This window comes from Pristiophorus japonicus, chromosome 11 (assembly GCF_044704955.1).
Source record: "Pristiophorus japonicus isolate sPriJap1 chromosome 11, sPriJap1.hap1, whole genome shotgun sequence".
Taxonomy (NCBI): Eukaryota; Metazoa; Chordata; class Chondrichthyes; family Pristiophoridae; genus Pristiophorus; species Pristiophorus japonicus.
In genome coordinates, this window is record NC_091987.1 from 206,884,192 (window position 1) to 206,908,110 (window position 23,919).

Genomic DNA, 23,919 nt, shown 5'->3' on the forward strand with positions numbered 1-23,919 from the left:
TGGCTGATCATCGACCTCAACTCCACTTTCCTGCCCTTGTAGGAACAGGAGTGGGCCATTCAGCCCCTCGAGCCTGTTCTGCCATTCAATGAGATCGTGGCTGATCTGCGATCTAACTCCATCTGCCCGCCTTTGGCCCATATCTCTTAATACCTTTGGTTGACAAAATATTATCCGTCTCAGATTTAAAATTAACAATCGATCTAGCATCAATTGCCGTTTGCAGATAAACATATATATATAATATATAGAAAAAATATAGTGCTTATACCGATATATTTTTGGACATCATTGTTTATTTGGATTGCACAGTACTTGCCAGACAAGGACATTGATACGTTCCGTGAGGTTAAAGAGAAGAGTGAGCTGAATCATTCAGCCAAACATGGCGTCATTGCAGTCGAATTCTGAGGCGATGTGCATCTGAGCCATTCCCCTCTCTCAGCCCGTACCCCAGAACTGTCTGGGTCACCAGTGACGGGCGGGTGTTCTGTAAGACTAGTGTCGCTGTGTTGCAAAGGTGAGGGAGCGGATCTGAAGAATCCTCTGTTTGTCCCCACAGCGGTCCCGGAGTGCAGATTGATGTCAAGGCCGCAACGCTGGCGTACGAGATGGTGCTCGCTGACATCAAATCAAAAATACACCAGACAGTGGTCAGTTCTACAAATGTTTCGCTTCCCCTCTCAATTGTTCCCAACTAATTTTCCTTCTCTCTCTGTCCCTCATAATTTTAGCTTTAAAAAAAAATTCTTCTGGTTGCTTTACTATCTGGGAAGGCCTTGAGATACAAGTGCTGTGACTTTCCTTTGGGGGGGGGGGGGGGTGAGGGGGAAGGGCAGTTAACTGTATCTGATATGATGTCGTTGTCGAGTCTTTTATTCACGGGATGTGGGTGTCACTGGCAAGGCCGGCATTTATAGCCCGTCCCTAATTGCCCTCGAGAAGGTGGTGGTGAACTGCCTTCTTGAAACGCTGCAGTCCATGGGGTGACTTCTTTGTAGTGGTTTGGTACAAAAGATCGGCCATTTTAGAATCAACCACATTGCTGTGGTCTGGAGTCACATATAGGCCAGACTGGGTAAGGGCAGCAGATTTCCTTCCCTAAAGGAAATTAGTGAACCAGATAGGTTTTTGTAACAATCACGGTCACCATGACTGACTCTAGCTTTTTATTACAGATTTATTTATTTAACTGAATTTAAATTCCCCAGCTGCCGTGATGGGCTTTGTACTCGTGTCTCCAGATTATTAGTCCAGTAACATTATCACTACGCTACCGTACCCGTGCTGACGGCAGCGTCCATATTCAGAATTAGATTGGTGCTCGTCTTGTTTGCCCGAGTTAGGAGCATGTAATGAGATCTGGCCCAAGCCCCTGGTCCACACCCACTACCTGAACCACAGGGACCAGGAACACTGACTCCACAAAGACTGCTTTCTGTAAATTGGTGAAGGGAGGGGGAAATTGCTCCCTTACGGGCGGGGGGGAGAACTGTTTAATTCCAAAACGAGGGTTATACCAACACATGAAACTGACGGGCGGCCGGTCCATCAAGCCTGTCCCCATACCATGATAGTCGGAGCAGTATGACTGAACACTTCTTCCCCTTTCTCCCCCTCGACCCGACCCGACCCGACCCCCCCCCCCCACCCCGACCCCTCAACTCCAACCCCCCCACCACCACCAGCCATGTCAATCCCTGGGAGAGGGAGAAAACCCAGGGCCAATAAGGGCAAAGATTGCCTGGAAAATCGCTGTCTGGTCCCCTCAAGCAACCAAAACTAGGCTGGGAGATCTTGGTGATCAAGTGATGTCTATACAGACAGTGACCCTCTATATGATGTGATCTCTGCCCCAGTCAGGAACCGGTCCAGCTCCCTCTTGAAGGCAGAGTGTCAGCCCCCACCACACCAGCCGGCAATGAATTCCCGAGGCTCACTGCTCTCTGAGAAAAGAAGAATTGCCCAACATCAGTCTATTCCTCCTCTTCCACAGTTTAAACTCGTGCCCTGGTCCTCCCCAATCTATTAAACCGAAATAATCGATCAATAAGCACGTTATCCAGCCCCTTAATTATTTTATACACCTCTATCAGGTCACCTCTATGTCTAGGCTTCTCTTAAGTAAATAGACCAACATCCTTGGGCCTATCTGAGCAGCTGGAATCGTTCTTCTGGGTTGACCATCTCTTAAGGAGCCCTTTCTGTTTCCAAAAGATTGCTGCTGCTTACGTTTACAAAATGGCCCACTCCCGACATAGATGTATTTTGTATGCCGATACTGTGTCTTTTCTGGCTTAGGACCTTCCTACAATGCACGATCATTACTTGGGAAAGGCAATGGATAGAAAACTGATGGAGACCACAGATAACTCTCTGGTTCAGTTTGCATGCTTTCCCAGAATGCTGGGTTTAACTCTTGATTTTAAAAAAAACTACTTGAATCAAACGAGAGTTAAGGGGATAATGTATTTCGCAAGAAATTTCTAGCTGTGGACGGTACTTTTTTCAAGTTTATTTATTTCTTTACTTCTTTATATGTATTTTTTAAAGAGTGCCTTCAATGAACAGACTGACCTGATTCGCAATGGAGCTAAGCTGAGTAACATGCCTCAGGTTCCTGTACTGCTTCCTCCATCCCAGTCGGAATTCATGGTAAGCGTTGCGTATTAAACACTACGGGCTCAATTTTCCCCAAAGCTAGTTTTTGGCGTAATTGAAGAATTACGTCTTTTTTTGGGGGGGCCCCAAGTACGCCAAAAAAAAAGTTCCAAGTTTCCACGTTTGATTTCTTCATTTTGGTGCAGCCTAACCTGTCCTTTAGTTTTGGGGGTGGAGCCTTGATCTGCCCCGAAAAGATCGGGCTGCCACGGTAACCAGGGACACAATGCAGGCTGAGGCTGGAAGGTGAAACATACAGCCAGCTCGCAACTTGCACACGCACCTTAAAATACATTGCAGCAACTTCACAATCGCAAATACATTGCAGTAACTTACCTCCATTAAATTATTTAATTCCCTCCCCCCCCCCCCCACATCCTGATGGCAGTGCCGATCCCCGCTCCCATCCCAGGCCGAGTGGCTTCCTGGTCCGCTCCCCCGCACTATCCCAGGCCAAATGGCCTCCTCCCTCCTGGTCCCCGCACCTAACTATACCCGAAAGGCCTCTCCCCGCCCCCCTCTCTCCCCTTCTCTCTTACCTCTCCTGCCGCTGCTGTCCGGGCATCTGCTGCACTTACCTGCGCCGATTTTCTTTGCTCTCCAGAAGGTTTTTGCTGCAGAGACCACATACGCTGGTCTAAGACAAAATGGAATAACTCTCAGCTGGCCAAACTTCCCTAACTGGCCAGAATTGGAGCGGGTGGCAGATTACGTCCCCTTTGGCTGAAAAAAAAACGCACCTAAAAAAAAAATTGTAACTGAGTTACGCTGGTGCAAATTGATCGGGGAAACGTCGTTTTTTTTTAAACTTAGGCCCAAAAAAGCGGCCAGCGCCAAAAAAAGGGCACAAATCACTGGGGAAAATTGAGCCCTAGATCCGTAATGAATGCACCTGTGAGTAGAGCTGTTGGTGTCCACCGGTACGCTTGCGGCCTTCCGCGAGAGGTGGGCGCCGGAGGGACTGGAGTGCATCATCACCCCCGGCAATCAAATTTTAATTTGATTTTATATCTTTTAAAATTTAATTTGTTTTTATTGCCGGTTTTAGTGTCCCCCTCCCCTTTTATAGGGGGCACTTGTAAAATTTGTGGTTTTAGTGCCCAAAAAAAAAACCCCCAAGAAACAAAAAAGGGCCTTGAAAAGTGTTTGGAGTGTCCCCTAATCAGGGGCCACTTGATTTAACTGTTTAATTTTGTTTACAACAGAAGAGTTGTAGAGCTGTTGCATTAACCGGTCCAGGCAGTGGGCGGTCGAGGGGGTCGTTCCGCCTGACTGCCTGCCTCTCTTCCGCGGTTACATCCGAGCCAGGGTGTCACTGGAGATGGAGCACGCGGTGTCCACCGGTACGCTCGCGACCTTCCACGAGAGGTGGGCGCTGGAGGGACTGGAGTTGCATCATCACCCTCGGCAACCAAATTTTAATTTGATCCGTTTAATATCAAAAGTTTAATTTGTCAGTTTTAGTGGCCTCTTTAATAAGGGAGCACTTGATTCATCGTTTCACCAAAATAGTTGTAGAGCTTGTTGCATTGTGTGTGGCTTAGTCAGTCACGTGATCTTCACCAAGACTCAATAAAGCCCCAGTCAGTTGGGTCTCGTTTATCCACGATGAGGTATGCAGTTGTGAGCAGAGTGGATGAACTGGTAATGTGTAGTGTGATTGGTAAACCTTTGTTAATAAACCAACTAGTTCTTAATAGCAATGTGTTGCTATGAATTCTTAAGCAAAGAACCCATGAAGCAAATACATTACAGCGTGCAGCTGAGTGATTGCTGAATATGGAAGATAATTCTTTACAAGGAAATTAAAGTTTTTGTTTCACTGCTAATGCAAAAAAAGTACATGTAAGTATTGGATGCATTGTGACATAGCTGGATGTGTAAATCATGCAGATAAGAATATTCTTAACAGCAAATTGTTCTTTAGCTTATCTATATGGCAAAGCAAAAAGAGCTCTTGGCTTCCAATGGATTTCCCACAAATAACAACAGCCAGGGGACATCCTCAACGCTGCCGGCGTTTCCACCGGGATTGGCTCCGTTGAACAATCAGCTGGGAATAACACAGGTAGGCCGTCCCTTCGAAACGTTCTTGTTTCTATTCTGATTGGAAGACGGGTTTTTTGTCTGTGTCGTTTATGAGAAAAGTCAAGAAAGCCCAATGTCCCATTGGATAGGAGACACGGTTGGCTCTTGTCTTCTGAAAGGCCACCTATAACATGAGAACCTTTCTGTTCTTCAATCCACACTCACCTGCTACACTCAGTGTTAAAGTTATGCCGCTTTTTTGTGCATGGCAATGACCATTGTTTATTAACTGTTTAATTTTTTGGTTCTATTGAGTGTATTTCAAGCCATGCTTTTGAAATAGCCACCAACACCCTAGTCGCACCACGACATGGTGGGGGTTATGCTGTAACCATTATCTGCCACTCTTGAGTCTGCAGCTTTGTCTTTCGTGTGCTACTTCTAAGGTCGATGCAGAGTTTTAAAAAAATATTCATTTGTGGGATGTGGGCGTCACTGGCAAGGTCTGCATTTACTGCCCATCCCCAATTTCCGTCGAGAAGGTGGTGGTCAGCCATTTGCTCGGCCGTTTTGGAGGGCAGTTAAGATTCAACCACATTGCTGTGGGCCTAGAGTCACACATCGGCCAGACCGGGTAAGGACGGCAGATTTCCTTCCCTAAGACATCAGTGAACCAGATGGGTTTTTACGACAATCCGATAGTTTTGAGCTCAGCATTGCAGATACTAGCTTTTTTTTGCACAGATTGACAAAGCCCTCTTTCCCCTCACCTAGCTCCACATCCCTTGGACGTTTTTCCCCTTCCTTTTAAACAATATTGCACTCATACAGCCAACTGAATGGAATTCTCTCGCTGGAGAATTGCTGCTGGGACCTGTACCTCATCACTCTAAGTCACAGCTCTTTAATGTACAGCATCACCAATGTATGTGCTACGGCGCATTCGAGCTTATTTTCGGATACACATTATAGTAGGGGAGTTATCCCCGGTGTCCTGACCAATATTTATCCTTCAGTCAACATTACAAAAAAACAGATTATCAGGTTATTATCACATGTGTGTGGGATCTTGCTGTGCGCGAATTGGCTGCCGCGTTTCCCACATTACAACAGTGACTACACTTCAAAAGTACTTCATTGGCTGTAAAGTGCTTTGAGGCGTCCAGTGGTCGTGAAAGGCGCTATATAAATCCAAGTCTTTCCTTTCTTGTGTGTAAGGCACAATGCCTGTACAGATACAACCAAAAGACTCAGAACCCAGCACAGTCTACACCCAAAGCCACATTCACCACATCTATTGGGAGGATATTGAGGTTTTTGAGTGGGTGCAACCCGTATTCACTATGATGCTGCCTGACCTGAATAAATAGAAATACGAAAAAAGGCTTGAAAACTTGTTTTTTGTTAAATCACCACATTACAGGGGGACATATTACAAGTGTTTAAAATTCTACATGGATGGGATGGGATGGGATAGATGATGGCATATTGTTTCCAGTCCATGCCGGTGTTTATGCTTCATTTGAGCCTCCTCCCATCCTTCCTCATCTAAATCTATCAGCATAACCCTCTATTCCCTTCTCCCTCATATGCCCATCTAGCTTCCCCTTAAATGCATCAATACCACTATCTGGATAAACAAGTTTCTTCTGAATTCTCGGTTTCATTTTGATGGCCTCTGGTCTTGCTTTTCCTCACACTCTGTGTCTACTGTATTAGAACCTGACATCATTCTAAAGACCTCTAGCTCAAACATCAGCCTTTGCTTTTCAAGAGAAAAGAGACCCAGCCTGTTCATCCTTTCCTGATGGGTATAACTATGACCTTTCTCGCATCCTACACAGGATACATGGGAAAAAAACCTGTTGGTTGCTAGGCAATTGCTTCCCTAGTCCTTGTCTCCAATATTGGGTCTTCGTCACACCCTTTCTCGTCTCCCTCTATTTTATCGATGTTACTCCAGTTAGCGTTGCACTGAACATTCCTCTTGTTCTTTCTAAATTGCAAATGCACCATCCTCCATACTCCCCCTCCTTACATCATCCTATTGAAATCAAGGAGCTTATTTTCTGCAGGCTGAGGATGAGGTTTCTTGCCTTGGTGTTGGCCCAAAGCTCGTCAGCGAACACAGTAAGGCGACTACTTCACCTTTCAGTGTCCGCTGTGGCTCAGTGGGCAGCCCTCTCGCCTCTGAGTCAGAAGGTTGTGGGTTCAAGTCCCATTCCAAGGAGTGGAGCAAAAAAATCTAAATTGACACTCCCAGCACAGTGCTGAGGGAGTGCTGCACTGTCAGAGTTTGCCGTCTTTTGGATGAGACGTTAAACAGAGGCCCCGTCTGTTCTCTCAGATGGTTTGGGTAAGAGGTTCCGGGTTCAAATCCCGTAAAAGATCCCATGGCGCTATTTTGAGGAAGAGCAGGGGAGTTACCCCCCAGTGTCCTGGCCAATCTTTATCCCTCAATCAGTATAACAAAAAAACAGATTATCTGGTCATTATCACATTGCTGTTTGTGGAGATTGCTGTGCGCAAATTGGCTGCCGCGTTTCCCACATGACAACAGTGACTTCACTCCAAAAGTACTTCATTAGCTGTAAAGCGCTTTGAGATGTCCGGTGGTTGTGAAAGACGCTATATAAATGCAAGTCTTTCTTTTCTGTGGTCGGCTCATTTGAACAATTATTGATGGCTGTTTGAGCAAGTTTGACTGCCTTGTGGGAGCCATTGAATGGGGATGTGGAAAATTTAAAGAGATGTGTGTTTTATCTATTGCATTGATCCTTTACATTGTGCTGCTGATTAGAATACTGCTTTGATCTAAGACCTGCTTTTAACCTGTTCCAGCGGTCGATGTCTCCTGGGTTATTGGCGCAGACTGCGTCAGCTAGCTTACCGCACCTGACACCGATTGGCACAGTCAATCTCAGCCAATTGGGAGGCTCCAATCCCAACCACTTGGAGCGACTTCTAGAGAGACTGACTGAGTTGTTCCCACAACATAACAGGTAAAGTACCGGAGACATGAGACAACATCTGAAGGGGCACAATCATATAGAAAGAAACCCAATTGTTAGAACCAGAAGGAAAATTGTGTGTGTGAAAAATGTATTGGGTTTGAAATCCCTCTACCATAACACGACCCGGTTATAGTCTCCCAGAGAGAGAGAGAGATGCTGGGATTTTACCGATTGGATTTAACAATCACAGTTTGAGATACCTCTTGGCCCAATTTGCTCAATGTTTGGTGGTTTTTGAGGACGATGCCCTTTGTGGGGGTAATACATTTGGCTCCAAAATGTGCCTATTTTCCTGGTTTTCATCCCTCTTCTCCTGCTCTTCGGTACCTCGCCCAAATGGCTTTTCCTCATCTGCAATCCCAGTCAGCCAGTGTCACCCCACCAGTCCGTTCAACCATGGGGAGCATCACGACCAAGTGTGACCTCGCACTCTCCCGATCTGCACACACAAGCAGGTTATAGCAGCGGTGGCCAGGTGGTGATTGAGAGAGGCAGCTCTGGCCGATTTCCTCCTCCCTAGCTCTGATTGCTATCCACTGACTGCGCGTGTGTGTATTGGTTGGGCTCAGCTGTGATGCTTCCTATGGTCAAATAGTCTGTTGAGCACATTTATGGCAGCTTGAGTCAGCATCTTGAGGAGAGGAGAAAATTGGAGGCTGAGGAAGGTTGCTCCAAATAAGAATTAGGAGCAGGAGTAGGCCATTCGGCCTCTCGAGCCTGCTCCACCAATTCAGTAAGATCTTGGCTAATCTTCTACCTCTACTCCACTTTCCTGCACTATCCCCATATCCGTTGATTCCCTTCATATCCAAAATTCCATCAATCTCCGCCTTGAATATACTCAACGACTGAGCCTCCACAGCCCTCTGTGGTAGAGAATTCCAAAGATTCACCAACCTCTGAGTGAAGAAATTTCTCCTTATCTCCGTCCAAAATGACCGGCCCCTTATTCTGAGACTGTGGCCCCTGGTTCTAGACTCCTCAGCCAGGGGAAACAACCTCTCTGCATCTACCCTGTCAAGCCCTGTAAGAATCGGTTTGAATTTTCAATGATTCTGTCCAGTTTAATGCATCATTTACTTCCTTACATTTTGCACAAATTAATTTAGTTGTTTGATGTCTCCCTGGAGTGGATGTGGAGAGAATTTGGTGCCCAGTTGAGAAGGAGTCTGGACTAACGTTCCGTAACGTTTTTCTGACAGGGAAACGATGATCGGATTTCTGCGACAGGTCCGCATGATGAACAATAACTCATTGTCCGGATTGTCCTTTGAGCAAATCATCAACCAAGTATCAGTCCTTATCAAAAATCATCAGCCACTCCTTGGGGTAAGTGTATCGGAGACATTTTAATGCTATCACTGTCTTTTAGTTTATTAAATTCTAGATACGATTCTCAGAGTGTCAGATACTAAATGCAAGTGTGTCTTGCTGCAGTAACGCTTCATTTGGACCAGTGTTAACTGGAGCCATCATATTAGACACCGTAAAAAGGATTAATAGAAACATAAAAAATAGGTGCAGGAGTCGGCCCTTCGAGCCTGCACCACCATTCAATATGATCATGGCTGATCATGCAACTTCAGGACCCCACTCCTGCCTTCTCTCCATACCCCCTGATCCCTTTAGCCGTAAGGGCCACATCTAACTCCCTCTTGAATATATCTAACGAACTGGCCTCAACAACTTTCTGTGGTAGAGAATTCCACAGGTTCACAATTCTCTGGATGAAAAAGTTTCTCCTCATCTCGATCCTATATGGCTTACCCCTTATCCTTAGACTGTGACCCCTGGTTCTAGACTTCCCCAACATCGGGAACATTCTTCCTGCATCTAACCTGTCTGAACCCCGTCAGAATTTTATATGCTTCGATGAGATCCCCTCATTCTTCTAAATTCCAGTGACTATAAGCCTAGTCGATCCAGTCTTTCTTCATACGTCGGTCCTGCCATCCCGGGAATCAGTCTGGTGAACCTTTGCTGCACTCCCTCAATAGCAAGAATGTCCTTCCTCAGATTAGGAGACCAAAACTGCACACAATACTCCAGGTGAGGCCTCACCAAGGCCCTGTACTGCAGTAAGACATCCCTGCTCCTATACTCAACTCCCCTTGCTATGAAGGCCAGCATGCCATTTGCTTTCTTTACTGCCTGCTGTACCTGCATGCCTACGTTCAATGACTAATGTATCATGACACCCAGGTCTCGTTGCACCTCTCCTTTTACTAATCTGTCACCATTCAGATAATAATCTGCCTTCCGGTTTTTGTCACCAAAGTGGATAACCTCATACTTATCCACATTATACTGCATCTGCCATGCATTTGCCCACTCACCTAACCTGTCCAAGTCACCCTGCAGCCTCTTAGCATCCTCCCCACAGCTCACACTGCCAGCCAGCTTAGTATCATCTGCAAACTTGGAGATATTACATTCAATTCCTTCATCTAAATCATTAATATATATTGTTCAAGGGCAATCAATCGATGTAATTATAACAGAGTGACTATTTGCACTAGGTTTTTGTGTGTCCTCCTGCACATGCGTGCATTGGACTCCGCCCCCTTTTTGAGCATGGGCCCCCGATTTGGTTGCGCATGCGCAGTGCGACGTATGAGGGTGCCGGACATGGGTCCAAGCCGCCTTGAGCTGTCCGCTGCTGCTGGAGCCTAGAGCATTTTTCTAATGCAAATAGCTACGTCCTAATTATAAAGCTTCTGGTGGTTTTCAGCGTCACATTTAATTTGTGTTTTATTGTGTGCTGCACTCATTGAGAGGTAGAGTGTGAGCACTGCAATAACTGTGACTTGATTTTGACCTGCGGGGGGGTAATTTTCCTCTTTCTCTGTTAATTCCCGCCCGTTGTAGAAACACGCCTGCTCTTCATTCCCGTTGAAATCCTTCTCCATTGCCTCCTTTGTAGGAACCAAACCTCTGTTCAGTGTTTAACATGTTAAATCTTCGGCTGACACCATAAAAGATGGTTTTTGAGGCCCTGACTTTTTATCGAGTCTGAGTCAGACAAGGGGATCTGTGCGGATTTCCGGTTTAAAGACCCATTTACACACCTGATCATTTCCATTTGTAATCACGTTTTCTATATTCAAGTGGTTTCCTGTTTAGATGGAAGCAGTCAGATTCTTGGAGAATATAAGGGTGGGGGTTTGCTGGGGAGAGGGGGCAAGAGGGTCACATCATGTTGCTTGTTGGATTTAGTTGAAAGCCTGGTACCAAAGACAACACTCTTATTGGAGGAAAATCCCATCATACTTGGAGCAAGCTTGAGATTGAGTGTCTATTTCAGCCTCATCTACACCAGAGGGAATTCGGAGTGACATGTCATGTTAACTAGATTAAACTACAGCTTAATAGGTCTGCATGGCTGTGCTTTGTTACACGTAGCCTATTTCTTTTAATGTCAGTTTCTTTCAGTGTCAGCCGTGGCTCAGTGGACAGCATCCTCGCTTCTGAATCAGAAGGTTGTGGGTTCTCCAGGGTCTCCAGCATAAAAATCTAGGCCGACATTCCCAGTGCATTACTGAGGGAGTGCTGCAGTGTCAGAGGTGCCGAATTTCGGATGAGGCATTAAACCAAGGCCCCGTCTGCCCCCTCGTAAAAGGTGGATGTAAAAGATCCCATGGCACTATTTCGAGGACGAGCAGGGGAGTTATCCCCAGTGTCCTGGGCCAATATTTATCCCTCAATCAACATAACAAAAAACAGATTATCTGGTCATTATCACGTTGCTGTCTGTGGGAGCTTGCTGTGCGCAAATTGGCTGATGCTTTTCCTGCATTACAACAGTGACTACAAAAAGTACTTCATTGGCTGTAAAGCGCTCTAGGACGTCCGCTGGTCGTGAAAGGCGCTATATAAATGCAAGTCATTCTTTTTAATGCGCGGTCCCTTTAAAATTCTGCGCATGCGCGATATTTACAACGTAAAACCCGGTGAGCGGCATGCAGGGAATCTTTCAGATAACTGAGCTGCCGTGTGGGCAAGCACCTTCGCGGGAACATTGCTTGAACGATGTTTTTAAATTGGGTTCTTGATGTGGGATTAAAGTTGATGCGTTTTGTGTGTGTGTACCACAGAACATAAACTTGGACTATCACAACCTGCCAGCGGATCCAATGGTGCCATCGACAACCTGGAGAAACGTTACACCGGATCCCTTTCTGAATCGGCTCGGGTTTATGGCGGGCTTGTCACATCAGAGTGGAGTCGGTATGGAACTCGGCCTTCAGGTATTGCCCAACCTTTTATTGGTTCGTGTTTTCTCTGTGTGTGTGTGTGTGTGTGTGTGTGTGTGAGAGAGCTGGTCTTGATGTCTTTCTGAGCAAGATTGTCAGTTTGAATCCACTTGAAAGTGTGTTAAAACTGGCCAGATTGAAATGAACCAAAGTTACCAGCAGAGAGAGATTTTTTTTAAATTCTATAAGGGTGTCTAGGAACTGAGTGCAAGTGAAAGGACATTGTGCCAACTCATTCTGTCAGATCGTGCCCCTTGCTTCTTTGCAAAGATTAACCGAATGACGTATGTAAATGATTCGGACTAATATCAAACGTTTGCTGAAATTAGAGGCACAGCAATGTGTGAGGAAGATGCAGGAAGGCATATCTAGTTAGGGGAGGGTAGACCTTTGGTGGATGCAGTTCAATGTCGATAAACGTGAAGTTGTACACTTTGGGGGATTAGGGAAGAGTTTGGAATGATAAACTAAATGACAAAATTATCAGTGGAGTGGAGGGGAGCTGAGTGCAGGAACAGGGACACCCACGGGTGCGATGCACAGACCTTTAAAAGCAGGATTGCAGGTGGAATGAACCTCCAAAAGGCTACATTGGATTCCGCGTTTAATTTAAGGGCATTAAATAGAAAAGCGAGGAGTTACAAAGTATTTACAGCACATGTCATGTCAGGCACTCTTCTTGTCGAACCCCATCAGTTAGTGATCGCCACACCTGGAGTATTGTGTACAGTTTTGGTCTCCTAACCTGAGGAAGGACATTCTTGCTATTGAGGGAGTGCAGCGAAGATTCACCAGACTGATTCCCAGGATGGCGGGACTGACCTATCAAGAAAGACTGGATCAACTGGGCTTGTATTCACTGCAGTTCAGAAGAATGAGAGGGGACCTCATAGAAACATTTAAAATTCTGACGGGGTTAGACAGGTTAGATGCAGGAAGAATGTTCCCAATGTTGGGGAAGTCCAGAACCAGAGGTCACAGTCTAAGGATAAGGGGTAAGCCATTTAGGACCGAGATGCGGAGGAACTTCTTCACCCAGAGAGTGGTGAACCTGTGGAATTCTCTACCACAGAAAGTTGTTGAGGCCAATTCACTAAATATATTCAAAAAGGAGTTAGATGAGGTCCTTACTACTAGGGGGATCAAGGGGTATGGCGAGAAAGCAGGAATGGGGTACTGAAGTTGAATGTTCAGCCATGAACTCATTGAATGGCGGTGCAGGCTAGAAGGGCCGAATGGCCTACTCCTGCACCTATTTTCTATGTTTCTATGTTTCTATTACTGTGTACAGTTTAGGGCACCTCGTTTGAAAAAGGATATTGGAGCCATGGAAAAGGTGGAACATAGATTCATTAGGATTATACCAGGGGTGAGAGGATGCAGTTGCAATGAGAGACCTGGAAGAATGAGGGGCTGTATTCAGAGCAGAGTCAGCTGGAGGGGGTTCTAATAGACGTGTTCAAAGGATTTGAGAGTTTAAGTAGCAAAATAATATTTTCACTGGTCGGTGAATGAACGCGTGGCGTAAACTCCACATTAGTATTCAAAGCATAAAGGAGGAGGTTAGAAGACTCTTTTATGCACAAAGGGTTATTAGTATATGGAATACATTACCACAAGTGTCTCTGGAAGCCAAAGTAATTTCAGTGCTCGAGAGAATTGGATAAACACTTGAAGACAATATCTATTAAAGGGAAAGAGGTTGGGATAGATGGTTCTACAGCGTGAAGCTAACGGAGCGGGCAGAGTGGGCCGAATGGCCTCCCGTGCCTTCAGCTACCTAGGTGCTAAACTCTGGAATTCCCTCCCTTAACCTCTCTTTCTTCCTTAAAACCTACCTCTTTGACCAAGTTTTTGCTCATCAGGCCCAATATTTCCTCATGTGGCTCGGTGTCAAAATGTTGTTAACGCCCTGGGACATTTTACTATGATGATGATCATCATCATCATCATAGGCAGTCCCTCGGAATCGAGGAAGACTTGTTTCCACTCCCAAAGTGAGTTTCTGGTGGCTGAACAGTCCAATACGAGAGCCACAGACCCTGTCACAGGTGGGACAGACATTCGTCGAGGGAAGGGGCGGGTGAGGCTGGTTTGCCACGCACTCTTTCCGCTGTCTACGCCTGGCCTCTTCACGCTCTTTGCGTTGAGACTCGAAGTACTCAACATCCTCCCGGATGCACTTTCTCCACCTTGGGTGATCTTCGGCCAGGGTCTCCCAGGTGTCAGTGGTGATGTCGCACTTTACCAGGGAGGCTTTGAGGGTGTCCTTATAACGTTTCCACTGCCCACCTTCGGCTCGTTTACCGTGATGGAGCTCTGCATAAAGCATTTGCTTAAGGAGTCTCGTATCTGGCATGCGAACTATGTGGCCTGCCCAGCGAAGCTGATTCAGTGTGGTCAGTATGTTAAAGGCGCTGTATAAATGCGAGTAGTTGTTGTTGCTGAAATTAGCATGATACAGCCTCACCCTTTGATGGTGTGAGTTGCCTGTCGGCTGTTGCCTAACGTTGTCCTTGCTTCCCAGATGGAGGATGAAGATCCCTGTGTGATTTGCCAGGAAGAACTGACCACCAGTCGCCTCTTTGTGATGAAATGTGGTCACAAATACCACAGAGAGGTAAAAGATTGTTTTTTGTTTTTATTCTTTCTAGTTTTCCACTTCCCATCCTCGCCTCTCGGAGGAGCTGACTCCCTCAGTGGATCACCCTTCGGTACGCGACTGAAATGACCATCCGATGTTTGAGCCTTTGCAGTGGGTTGTGGCTGGCTATTCAACTGTGGATGGCTTTACAAACTCTGTTAGTCCTGACCTCTGTAGGTGTACCCTTTCCAGCAGGGGTCACTGCGTAGCACTCATGAGTGGAAACCTTTCCCTTCCCTGACATGGGAGGTGCTGGGACCTTGGTGGTGCCAATGCACCCACCCAACTAACTCAACATAACGAACTCAATACAGACCAGTATTGAAGCCAGGACCTCCTGGTCTGTATGGCTCCGAGACATCAGTATGCCCCAAATAATGGATTTAAGCAATATATGAGGAATGACTAGGTAGATGTGGGAGGGAACAGTGCTCCTATATTCAAATCCCACTGTGGTCAGTGCACTTCAAATTGAAGGAAGCTTGAATAGAGGGTTGGCTAACTAACAGAAAACAGAGAGCCGGGATAAATGGTTCATTCTCTGGTTGGCAACCAGTAACTAGTGGGGAGCCACAGGAATCAGTGCTGGGACCCCAACTATTTACAATCTATATTAACGACTTGGACGAAAGGACCAAGTGTAATGTAGCCAAGTTTGCTGACGATACAAAGATGCGAGGAAAAGCAATGTGTGAGGAGGACACAAAAATCTGCATAAGGACATAGACAAAGTCAGTGGGCAAAAATTTGGCGGATGGAGTATAATGTTGGAAAGTGAGGTCATGCACTTTGGCAGAAAATATCAAAGAGCAAGTTATTATTTAAATGGAGAAAGATTGCAAAGTGCTGCAGCACAGCGGGACCTGGGGGTACTTGTGCATGAAACACAAAAGGTTAGTATGCAGGTACAGCAAGTGATCAGGAAGGCCAATGGAATCTTGGATTTTATTACAAAGGGGATGGAGTATAAAAGCAGGGGAAGTCTTGTTACAATTATACAGGGTATTGGTGAGGCCACACCTGGAATACTGCGTGCAGATTTGGTTTCCATATTTACGAAGGGATAAACTTGCTTTGGAGGCAGTTCAGATAAGGTTCATTAGGTTGATTCCGGAGATGAGGGGTTTGGCTAATGAGGAAAGGTTAAGTAGGTTGGGCCTCTACTCATTCGAATTCAGAAGAATGAGAGGTGATCTTATCAAAACGTATAAGATTATGAGAGGGCTTGACAAGTTGGATGCAAAGAGGATGTTTCTACTGATGGGAGAGACTAGAACTAGGGGGCATCATCTTAGAATGAGGGGCCGTCCATTTCATACGAGATGAGGAGAAATTTCTTCTGAGGGTTGTAAATCTGTGGAATTCGCTGCCTCAGAGAGCTGTGGAAGCTGGGACATTGAATAAATTAAAGAATGAGATAGACAGTTTCTTAACCGATAAGGGGTTATGGGGAGTGGGCAGGGAAGTGTACCTCAGTACATGATTGGATCAGCCATGATTGTATTAAATGGCGGAGCAGGCTCAAGGTGTCCCTGCTCCTATTTCTTATGTTCTTATCAAATATGATCTTTACATGATTATAACCAATAGAAGATCAAACTAAATAGAATTCATGGCAAAAGGCTGGTCGGTCAGGGACGCAAGCTTCTTACTGACTGATCCAAAGGCAACGTAAACCATTTGGCTGCTCCCCCGACCCCGAGGGAGGGATGAGTGGAGCTGATCAAGTCAACATTGACAGTATGTAGAATAGCTGAATGTACTGCCCAGGGTGGGACGGAGCCACGCAGACCAGCAAATGCCCCAGGTTCATTGCCAAGTTTGGTTGTCTGGCTAACGATTGCCACCTTTACCCCTGGCACTGCCAGGCTTCCTACTCACTTAACCAGTAGCACTCTCTGGGAGGTGCCCATGTGTGGGGGGGGGGGGGGGGGGTGGGAGGGAGGGGTTTGGGTGAGAACTGGACCGGGCTCAGCAGCCATGCTCTTCGTAGTTGAATGGTCTGCCAATGCTCCCGTTCAAAGAGCGGCCACGTGGCCGTGATAACCGAGGCCTGGCGGTCTCCATAAAACAGTACGTCAGGAAAAGAAAATCTGTGCCTTAGAGAGAGTTGGGGATCAAAACACTTGTACTGTTTATGCAAAATAAAGTGGGCAGTTTGCTGCCTCATTCAATGAGAGCCTTCGAACTGTGTCTTTACCTTGGCGCGTTCCATAGAGGCCAGTCAGTTAGTTAGCTCCTCTGCCTGTTGGGCTGAAATGCCTGTTTCTGTCCTGTAAATACGATGTATGTATGTGGGGTTTTTTCTCATTGTGTTCTTTCCCTCCCCCCGCCCCGTTTCTTCTCGAATACAGTGCATCTCTCTGTGGCTGAAGGAGCAGAAGACCTGCCCGAGTTGTACACTCAGCTTTGCAACCTCCTTCTCCCAGTCCTAACCCCATGACTGGTACTCGTCAACCTTGGCCTGTCGACTGGCCCACCCGCAATCTGATAACTGGACAGCTGTCGGCAGAAACCTGCGACAGAAATACGCCTCTTGTTGGTGTAGTTACAGGGCAGGGTGCATCCTGGCCTTTGGTGGACAATGGCTTTGGTTAATGGGATACTGTCGCTCGCATGAATTTCAAACTGATTCATTGACAAGTTCCTATCGGAGTCTGAAACTAAGAAATTATTTTGTGGATGGTTTGCTGATTTGCTCAACTGTGCTGCACATTTAAAAAATGTGGGATGGGGAAGTAACCATTTGTGGTTTAAAAATTAAAGATTGTCTAAGCATTGGTGTAGATTTGAGTATTGCATTGAACTAGTGCTGGCCATAGATCTGCTTAGTGAAAAAGAGCCTTCTAGGAGAATTGAGGTTTGTTTTTGCAATCCACCACAGGGACCCTGGTTCCCAGTTTTTCTGCATTGTTACGCTGGGGGTGACTGCAAGGATGAACGAGGGAACGTTGAAAGCTTGACTCCCCTATTTCAGTATTTCCTTCTCCGTTTTGCTTGTGTTTTGGGATTTTCGGGTCGGCCGATGGAGGTCAGTTAGCGTGAGGAATGGGAGGGAGACGGACTAACTGCTCCACTCTCGTATGTTCGCCGGGCAAGACACTGCACCATTCTGGGTGTGGTTGCTGCAGCGTGTTAACTGGAGCTTTTAGGGTAAAATCGTTTTGTTTTTAAAGGTCCACTTCGCCTTCAGTTGCTGTACTGCTGTTGATGGGGAGAGGGAGAGGGAGAGTCAGTGTCGGTGTTCGGACCTGGCTACTTGGATTATCTGAGCATCCCCTCCCTCGACACCATGGGACAGCCCTGCTCTCATCTTGGCATTCCCACATTACAACAGTGACTAACTCCTAAAGTACTTTCATTGGCGATAAAGCGCGTGGAGACCTCCAGTGGTCGTGAAAGGCGCTATATCAATCCAAGTCTTTCTTTTTCTTTCCACACATCATGTCCTTAGTTCTGAGAAGTCAGCCCGATTATAAAAGCAGCTGGATTATGCTCCATTGCTGTCTGCAGCAGTTTAAAGAACCATTCTGACTATAGGTGGGTCCCCTCCCCCATATGAAATGAGTCTCCCATCAGCCCACAAGAGCCCTCATTGCAAAACTGTCTCAAATTTTGGTATTGATGGCCAAGCTTGGTCAGAAAAGGCAGAGATTGGGATACCACATAGTATGGTAAATAGAAAAATGGCATACTGGTGCAGTAGAGGGCTGTTATGCTGAGGTTTAGGAGACATTATTGGGTCATAGTAGAGGGAGTTTTACTCTGCATTTAATGATGCTATAGCTGAACTGGGTGTTTGTACCTGACACTGGGAACGTTAAACTAAATTAAAGATCCCTTCATCCTGATGAGCACAGATTTAATTTTTAAATAAAAACACATGTTTATGTAGAGGTAGAGATAGAGATAAAATCATACACACAATTGATTCATTTTATTGTCTGTGGGGTTGTATATGTGTATCCATGTATTATATCACACACAGACTTTTCATTATAAAAGCTTTTTAATGCATTGTTTTGATACTCTCTATTGTCACATTGATTTGTATCCTGTAAAAGATACTTATTGAACACTTCAACTTAATTGGTGAATGTATAGAGGCAGAATTTACAGGGGCGCCCAGTCTAAACAGCAGCAGTTTATTATCCTGGTGCATTACATCCAGAATGTTGTGGATCTGTAAAGCATGCACTCCCATGTTCTGCCACCAGGGAGCTCATCCCCTGAAGTCCCAAGGGATCCCAGCATCCTTCGGGAACACTGTATATAAGCTGGCTGCTAAGGCCTGTTCCTCACGCTGGAGTGTCTTATTAAAGACTGAGGTCACTGTTACTTTAACCTCCCTGTGTACAGCCTCATCTGTGTTAGGAACACAATAACTGGCGACGAGAATACGAATCCAACGCAAAGATGCAGCAAACTGTGGGCATCCTGGAGAAGTTCTCGGAGGGTGAGGACTGGGAAGCCTATGTCAAACGGCTAGACCAGTACTTTGTAGCCAACGAGCTGGACGGAGAAGGAAGCGCTGCAAAAAGGAGAGCGGTCCTCCACACAGTCTGCGGGGCACCAACCTACAGCCTCATGAAGAATTTTCTGGCTCCGGTGAAACCCACAGATAAGTCGTATGAGGAGCTGTGTACACTGGTTCAGGAGCATCTTAACCCGAGGGAGAGCGTGCTGATGGTGAGGTATCGGTTCTACACGTGCCAGCGATTTGAAGGTCAGGAAGTGGCGAGCTACGTCGCCGAGCTAAAGCGACTTACAGGACAATGAGAGTTTGATGGCTACCTGGAGCAAATACTCAGACTTTTTTGTACTGGACATTGGCCACGAGACCATCCTACGAAAACTTTTGACTGTAGAGACACCAACCCTCATTACAATAGTACAGCCGTTTTATGTCCACCAGTGATAACACCAAACAAATCTCTCAGCAGACAAGTGCTAGCAATGTTCATAAATTAACTGGAACTGTGTTTGCGAGCAGAAATGTACAGAACCCACGAGTCTGCAACTGCCAGCAGGCCTCAGGTGATCCAGAGTCATTCAAAGGATGAATGCAAGGCATTGTGGAAGCTTCCATTCAGCCTATTCATGCCGCTTCAAAGGGTATGTTTACAAGAGCTGTGGAACAATGAGGCACCTCCAACGTACTTGCAAACAAGCTTCAAGCTCTGCAAAACCTGCTAACCACCACGTGGCAGAGAAAGATCGGTCCATGGTGGATCAAAGCAATTGAGAGCCTGAGAGGAGGCAGATGCTGAAGTACACGGGGTGCACACATTTTCGACGAAATGTCCAGCTATAATGCTAAACGGAAAATTGAATGGCTTACCCGTAGCCATGGAACTGGACACTGGCGTTAGCCAATCCATCATGAGTAAAAAGATGTTTGAGAGATTGTGGTGCAACAAGGCATCCACACAAAACTGAAAGTACACCAAATAGCTTATCCTGTCCTGGACAGTGCCATGGTCACGATCACCTATGAGGGCACGGTGCACGAACTGCCACTCTGGATTATCCCAGGCGATGGCCACACACTGCTTGGAAGGAGCTGGCTGGGCAAAATCAGCTGGAACTGGGATGACATCCGAACGCTATCACATGTCGAAGAGGCTTCATGTACCCAGGTTCTTAACAAATTTCCTTCCCTTTTTGAGCCAGGCATTGGAAACTTTTCCGGGGTGAAGGTGCGGATCCACTTGGGCCCAGAGGCACGACCCATTCACCACAAGGCGCGAGCGGTGCCTCACGAGGGAGAGAGTGGAAATAGAGTTGGACAGGCTGCAATATGAGGGCATCATAGTCCCCTTCCTTTCCCTCTCTCTCCCCAGAGTGATACGCCTAGTATTGAGGCCGTAGTCCCTTCCCCACCAGACTCTCACTCTGGTCATTTACCACAGATGGCGTGGGTGAGAGGCTCAACTCAGTTAGTGAGAAAACATTGGAAGGCGCGTCTCCGTGTGCTGCTCTTCAGTGTATCATTGACAGCAGCTCAGGACAGAACCTCTGGCCTCTCTCCTGTCTAGAATATAGTGCGCCAATAGGGACCGTGTAGAAAGGAAATGAAATGTTTGTTAAATACAGAACAAAATGAATCAATCCTAAATATAACGATGTGAGTGGAATTTCAGCTATTCAAAATGCCTCCAATCCATACAGACTGGACACAATACAGAATGGCTCTGGTTAACTTCTTCCTGCTGCTGAAATTCCAATTGTATACATGATTTAGATTAGTGTTTGAACTCTTCCTGTGCCAGTCAGATGGTCCTTGGAACAGTGAACGACAATGTTCATTTCATTAGACAGTTAACATGACAATTCTGAGCCAAGCACATTATTGCAATACACTGTTCTCATCCTACATCAGTCCTAATCCAATTATAATCCCAATGTAAACATATTCTCTTATGGAAAGTTACTTTCCAGGATTAACTTGTGTTATTGATGCCATCTCTGGGTGCAAGGCCCAAATTGAAGCAGTGAAAGGGTCAATATTTTTAGTGTAAAGCACGTCAAGCAGTCCGGGACGATTGGTGAGAAGTTCACTTCTACAACTAGAGGGGGGGAGAGAGTCATTGCAATCCGGCCCATCGCAGACTGGGAGCAAACGGAAAATGGAACAGTGAATGAAGCAGAAGACGCACCAATAGGGAGCTGCTGTGGTATCACATGGGTAATGGCTCACCAGCTGACCTCAAATACATTCTGTTCAACGCACTGCTGTGAGCCACTGAACTATCCCGTTACAGGGGGTCACAGATACTACAGGGGATGGAGACACCAGAACCAATAATAAAATATACAGCCTGCAACAAGCCAGTGCATGTACCACAAACTACCCTGGGACATCACTGCTGAAGATTACATCAGGTGATACAAACCGTGTAATGCACATCTGTGGAACACCACTCTTCGCTGCCCGTATAAATTAGATTGACAATGCGAGCTATTAAAATTAAAAAATGGGTCATACTTGAAAGACTTGCATTGATATAGCGCCTTTCACGACCACCAGACATTTTACAGCCAATTAAGTACTTTTTATGATGTGTAGTCACTGTGGTAATGTAGTAAATACAACACAGCAAGCTCCCACAAACAGCAAAGTGATAACAAAAACAAATTATCTGGTCATTATGTTGATTGAGGGATAAATATTGGCCAGGACACCGGGGATAACTCCCCTGCTCCTCTTCAAAATAGTGGCATGGGATCTTTTATGTGCACCTGAGAGCAGACGTGGCCTCAGTTTAACGTCTCATCTGAAAGACGCCACCTCTGACAGTGCAGCACTCCCTCAGCACTGGGAGTGTCAGCCTAGATTTTTGTGCTCAAGTCCTTGGAGTGGGACTTGAACCCACAACCTTCTGACTCAGAGGCAAGAGTGCTGCCCACTGAGCCACGACAGACATTGTCGCAATAAGAGTTTAACATCGGTTGCCTTTGGTATTGGAAGCATTTAGTTATACTGATCAAAGCCTTAGTAGATGTGTAGCACAACAGAACAAGATTACATACTTCTATTGCTGATCTTTGACCCTTGCAGGTCATGATCATGTGATTCGACATTGTGCACCAATTGGCTGCTGCGTTTCCCACATTACAACAGTGACTACACGACAAAAGTACTTCATTGGCTGTAAAGCGCTTTGGGGGTGTGCTGAAGTGGTGAAAGATGCTATATAAATGCAAGTCTTTTGTGCAAGCTGCAAGTCTGTTGGGTTTTCCATGATAGGAAAGACAAATTATTGGAGACTCTAATTGTAGCCTATTGGAGGGTGCTTTTTATAACGAAGGCAGCGCTGTTTTAAATCATACAGGTGATGTGGTCCTATGGCGATCCAGTGACCAACATCGCATTCCCACTCCCCTCGTGCTGCTATTGGCTTCTCCCCCACCTGCCGTGTGCTCTGGCTCGGTTGACATATTGGGGTTACATAGCTGGACTAGATTACACACAAGAGTGGCTGGTAAAGAGAAATTAATGCGTTAGTCACAAACAATTTGGTGCAGCATTATGTCATTCCGATAAAATGCAGGCCAGCCACCATTCGGGGAGTTAGCCCCAGTGTCCTGGCCAATACTTATCTCTCACTCAACACAACAAAAAAAAACACACATTATCTGGTCATTATCACATTGCTGTTTGTGGGAGCTTGCTGTGTGCAAATTGGCTGCTGCATTTCCGACATTACAACAGTGATTACACTTCAAAAAGCAATTTGGGACGCCCAGTGATCGTGAACGGTGCTGTATAAATGCAAGGCTTTATTACCAACCAAATCACATTGAACGGCAAGAACTAGCATCCCTTTTGTGGTAAAAAGAATGAAATGTTACGGGCCAGATTTAACCCACAGCGCAACAGCTGAATGCACTTTGAACTCTCGGTTTAAAAAAAAAAATTAGCTGCAATGTGCAGTGTAAATAGGGCCGAGATCCACAGGTTTGTAGATGGGATTTGGGAAAAGGGAAAATGTGAGGGGATTTGGTGAACACAGACTCACAGGAACGGCGTGATCAGAACCGCACTCGCTCGTGGGCCTTTACCAATGTGATCAGAGCAGCAGGCTCGCTACCGGAGGAGTGTTGTAGAACTTTCAGTCTTCCTTCTTGGCAAGGCGGCCCATCTTGGTCCGGATATTCCTCAGCAGGAAAAAGACCACGGTGATGACGGCACAGGTGACCTCCGCGATCCAGAAAGCCGTGTCCCAGCTGTAAAACTTGGCAATCGTGCTAAACGGCAGGCCGGCCAGGAATCCGCCCACTACAGGACACAAATGGATCGTCAACAATGTAGGAGGCAGCGGACAAAGCTGTGAGCACAACAACAAGTTGCATTTATCTAGCGCCCAAGGCGCTTCACAGGAGTGTTAGGAGACGAAACATTTGGCACCGAGCTGCACAAGTAGAAATTAGCGTCGGTAACCAAAAGCATGGTCAAAGAGGGAGATTTTAAGGAGGGTCTTAAAAGGAGGATAGAGAGGTTTAAGGAGGGAGTTCCAGAGCTTGGGGCCCAGGCAGCCGAAGGCACAGACACCAATGGTTGTGCGATTATAATCAGGGATGCTCAAGAGGGCAGAATTAGAGGAGGGCAGCTATCTCGGGGGGGGGGGGTTGTGGGGCTGGAGGAGATTAGAGATAGGGAGGGGCGAGGACATGGAGGGATTTGAAAATAAGGATGAGAATTTTGAAATCGAGGCATTGCTTAACCGGAAGCCAACATAGGTTTCAATTCCCATGAAATCGATTAATCGGATTAATGTTTATCCAACCCCCCCACCTCCCCGTGTGCTAATCGAGG

General features: G+C 46.2%; 2 protein-coding genes across 6 annotated transcripts in view; one reads left to right on the forward strand and one right to left on the reverse strand.

The window, feature by feature from the left end:
• The window catches only part of LOC139276451 (E3 ubiquitin-protein ligase DZIP3-like), a 108,232-nt gene extending 89,615 nt beyond the window's left edge, over positions 1–18,617 (forward strand). For all 4 annotated transcript variants that reach the window (XM_070894457.1, XM_070894458.1, XM_070894459.1 and 1 more), the window contains 8 exons: positions 563–653; positions 2,554–2,655; positions 4,589–4,729; positions 7,531–7,691; positions 8,906–9,032; positions 11,798–11,950; positions 14,484–14,576; positions 16,955–18,617. In XM_070894457.1, the coding sequence (XP_070750558.1) occupies positions 563–653; positions 2,554–2,655; positions 4,589–4,729; positions 7,531–7,691; positions 8,906–9,032; positions 11,798–11,950; positions 14,484–14,576; positions 16,955–17,035 (949 nt within the window). In that variant the 3' untranslated portion in view covers positions 17,036–18,617. The remainder of the gene's footprint in view (positions 1–562; positions 654–2,553; positions 2,656–4,588; positions 4,730–7,530; positions 7,692–8,905; positions 9,033–11,797; positions 11,951–14,483; positions 14,577–16,954) is intronic.
• The window catches only part of slc37a4a (solute carrier family 37 member 4a), a 53,439-nt gene continuing 48,110 nt past the window's right edge, over positions 18,591–23,919 (reverse strand). For both annotated transcript variants that reach the window (XM_070894461.1, XM_070894462.1), the window contains one exon: positions 18,591–23,382. In XM_070894461.1, coding sequence (XP_070750562.1) covers positions 23,216–23,382 — 167 coding nt within the window. In that variant the 3' untranslated portion in view covers positions 18,591–23,215. The remainder of the gene's footprint in view (positions 23,383–23,919) is intronic.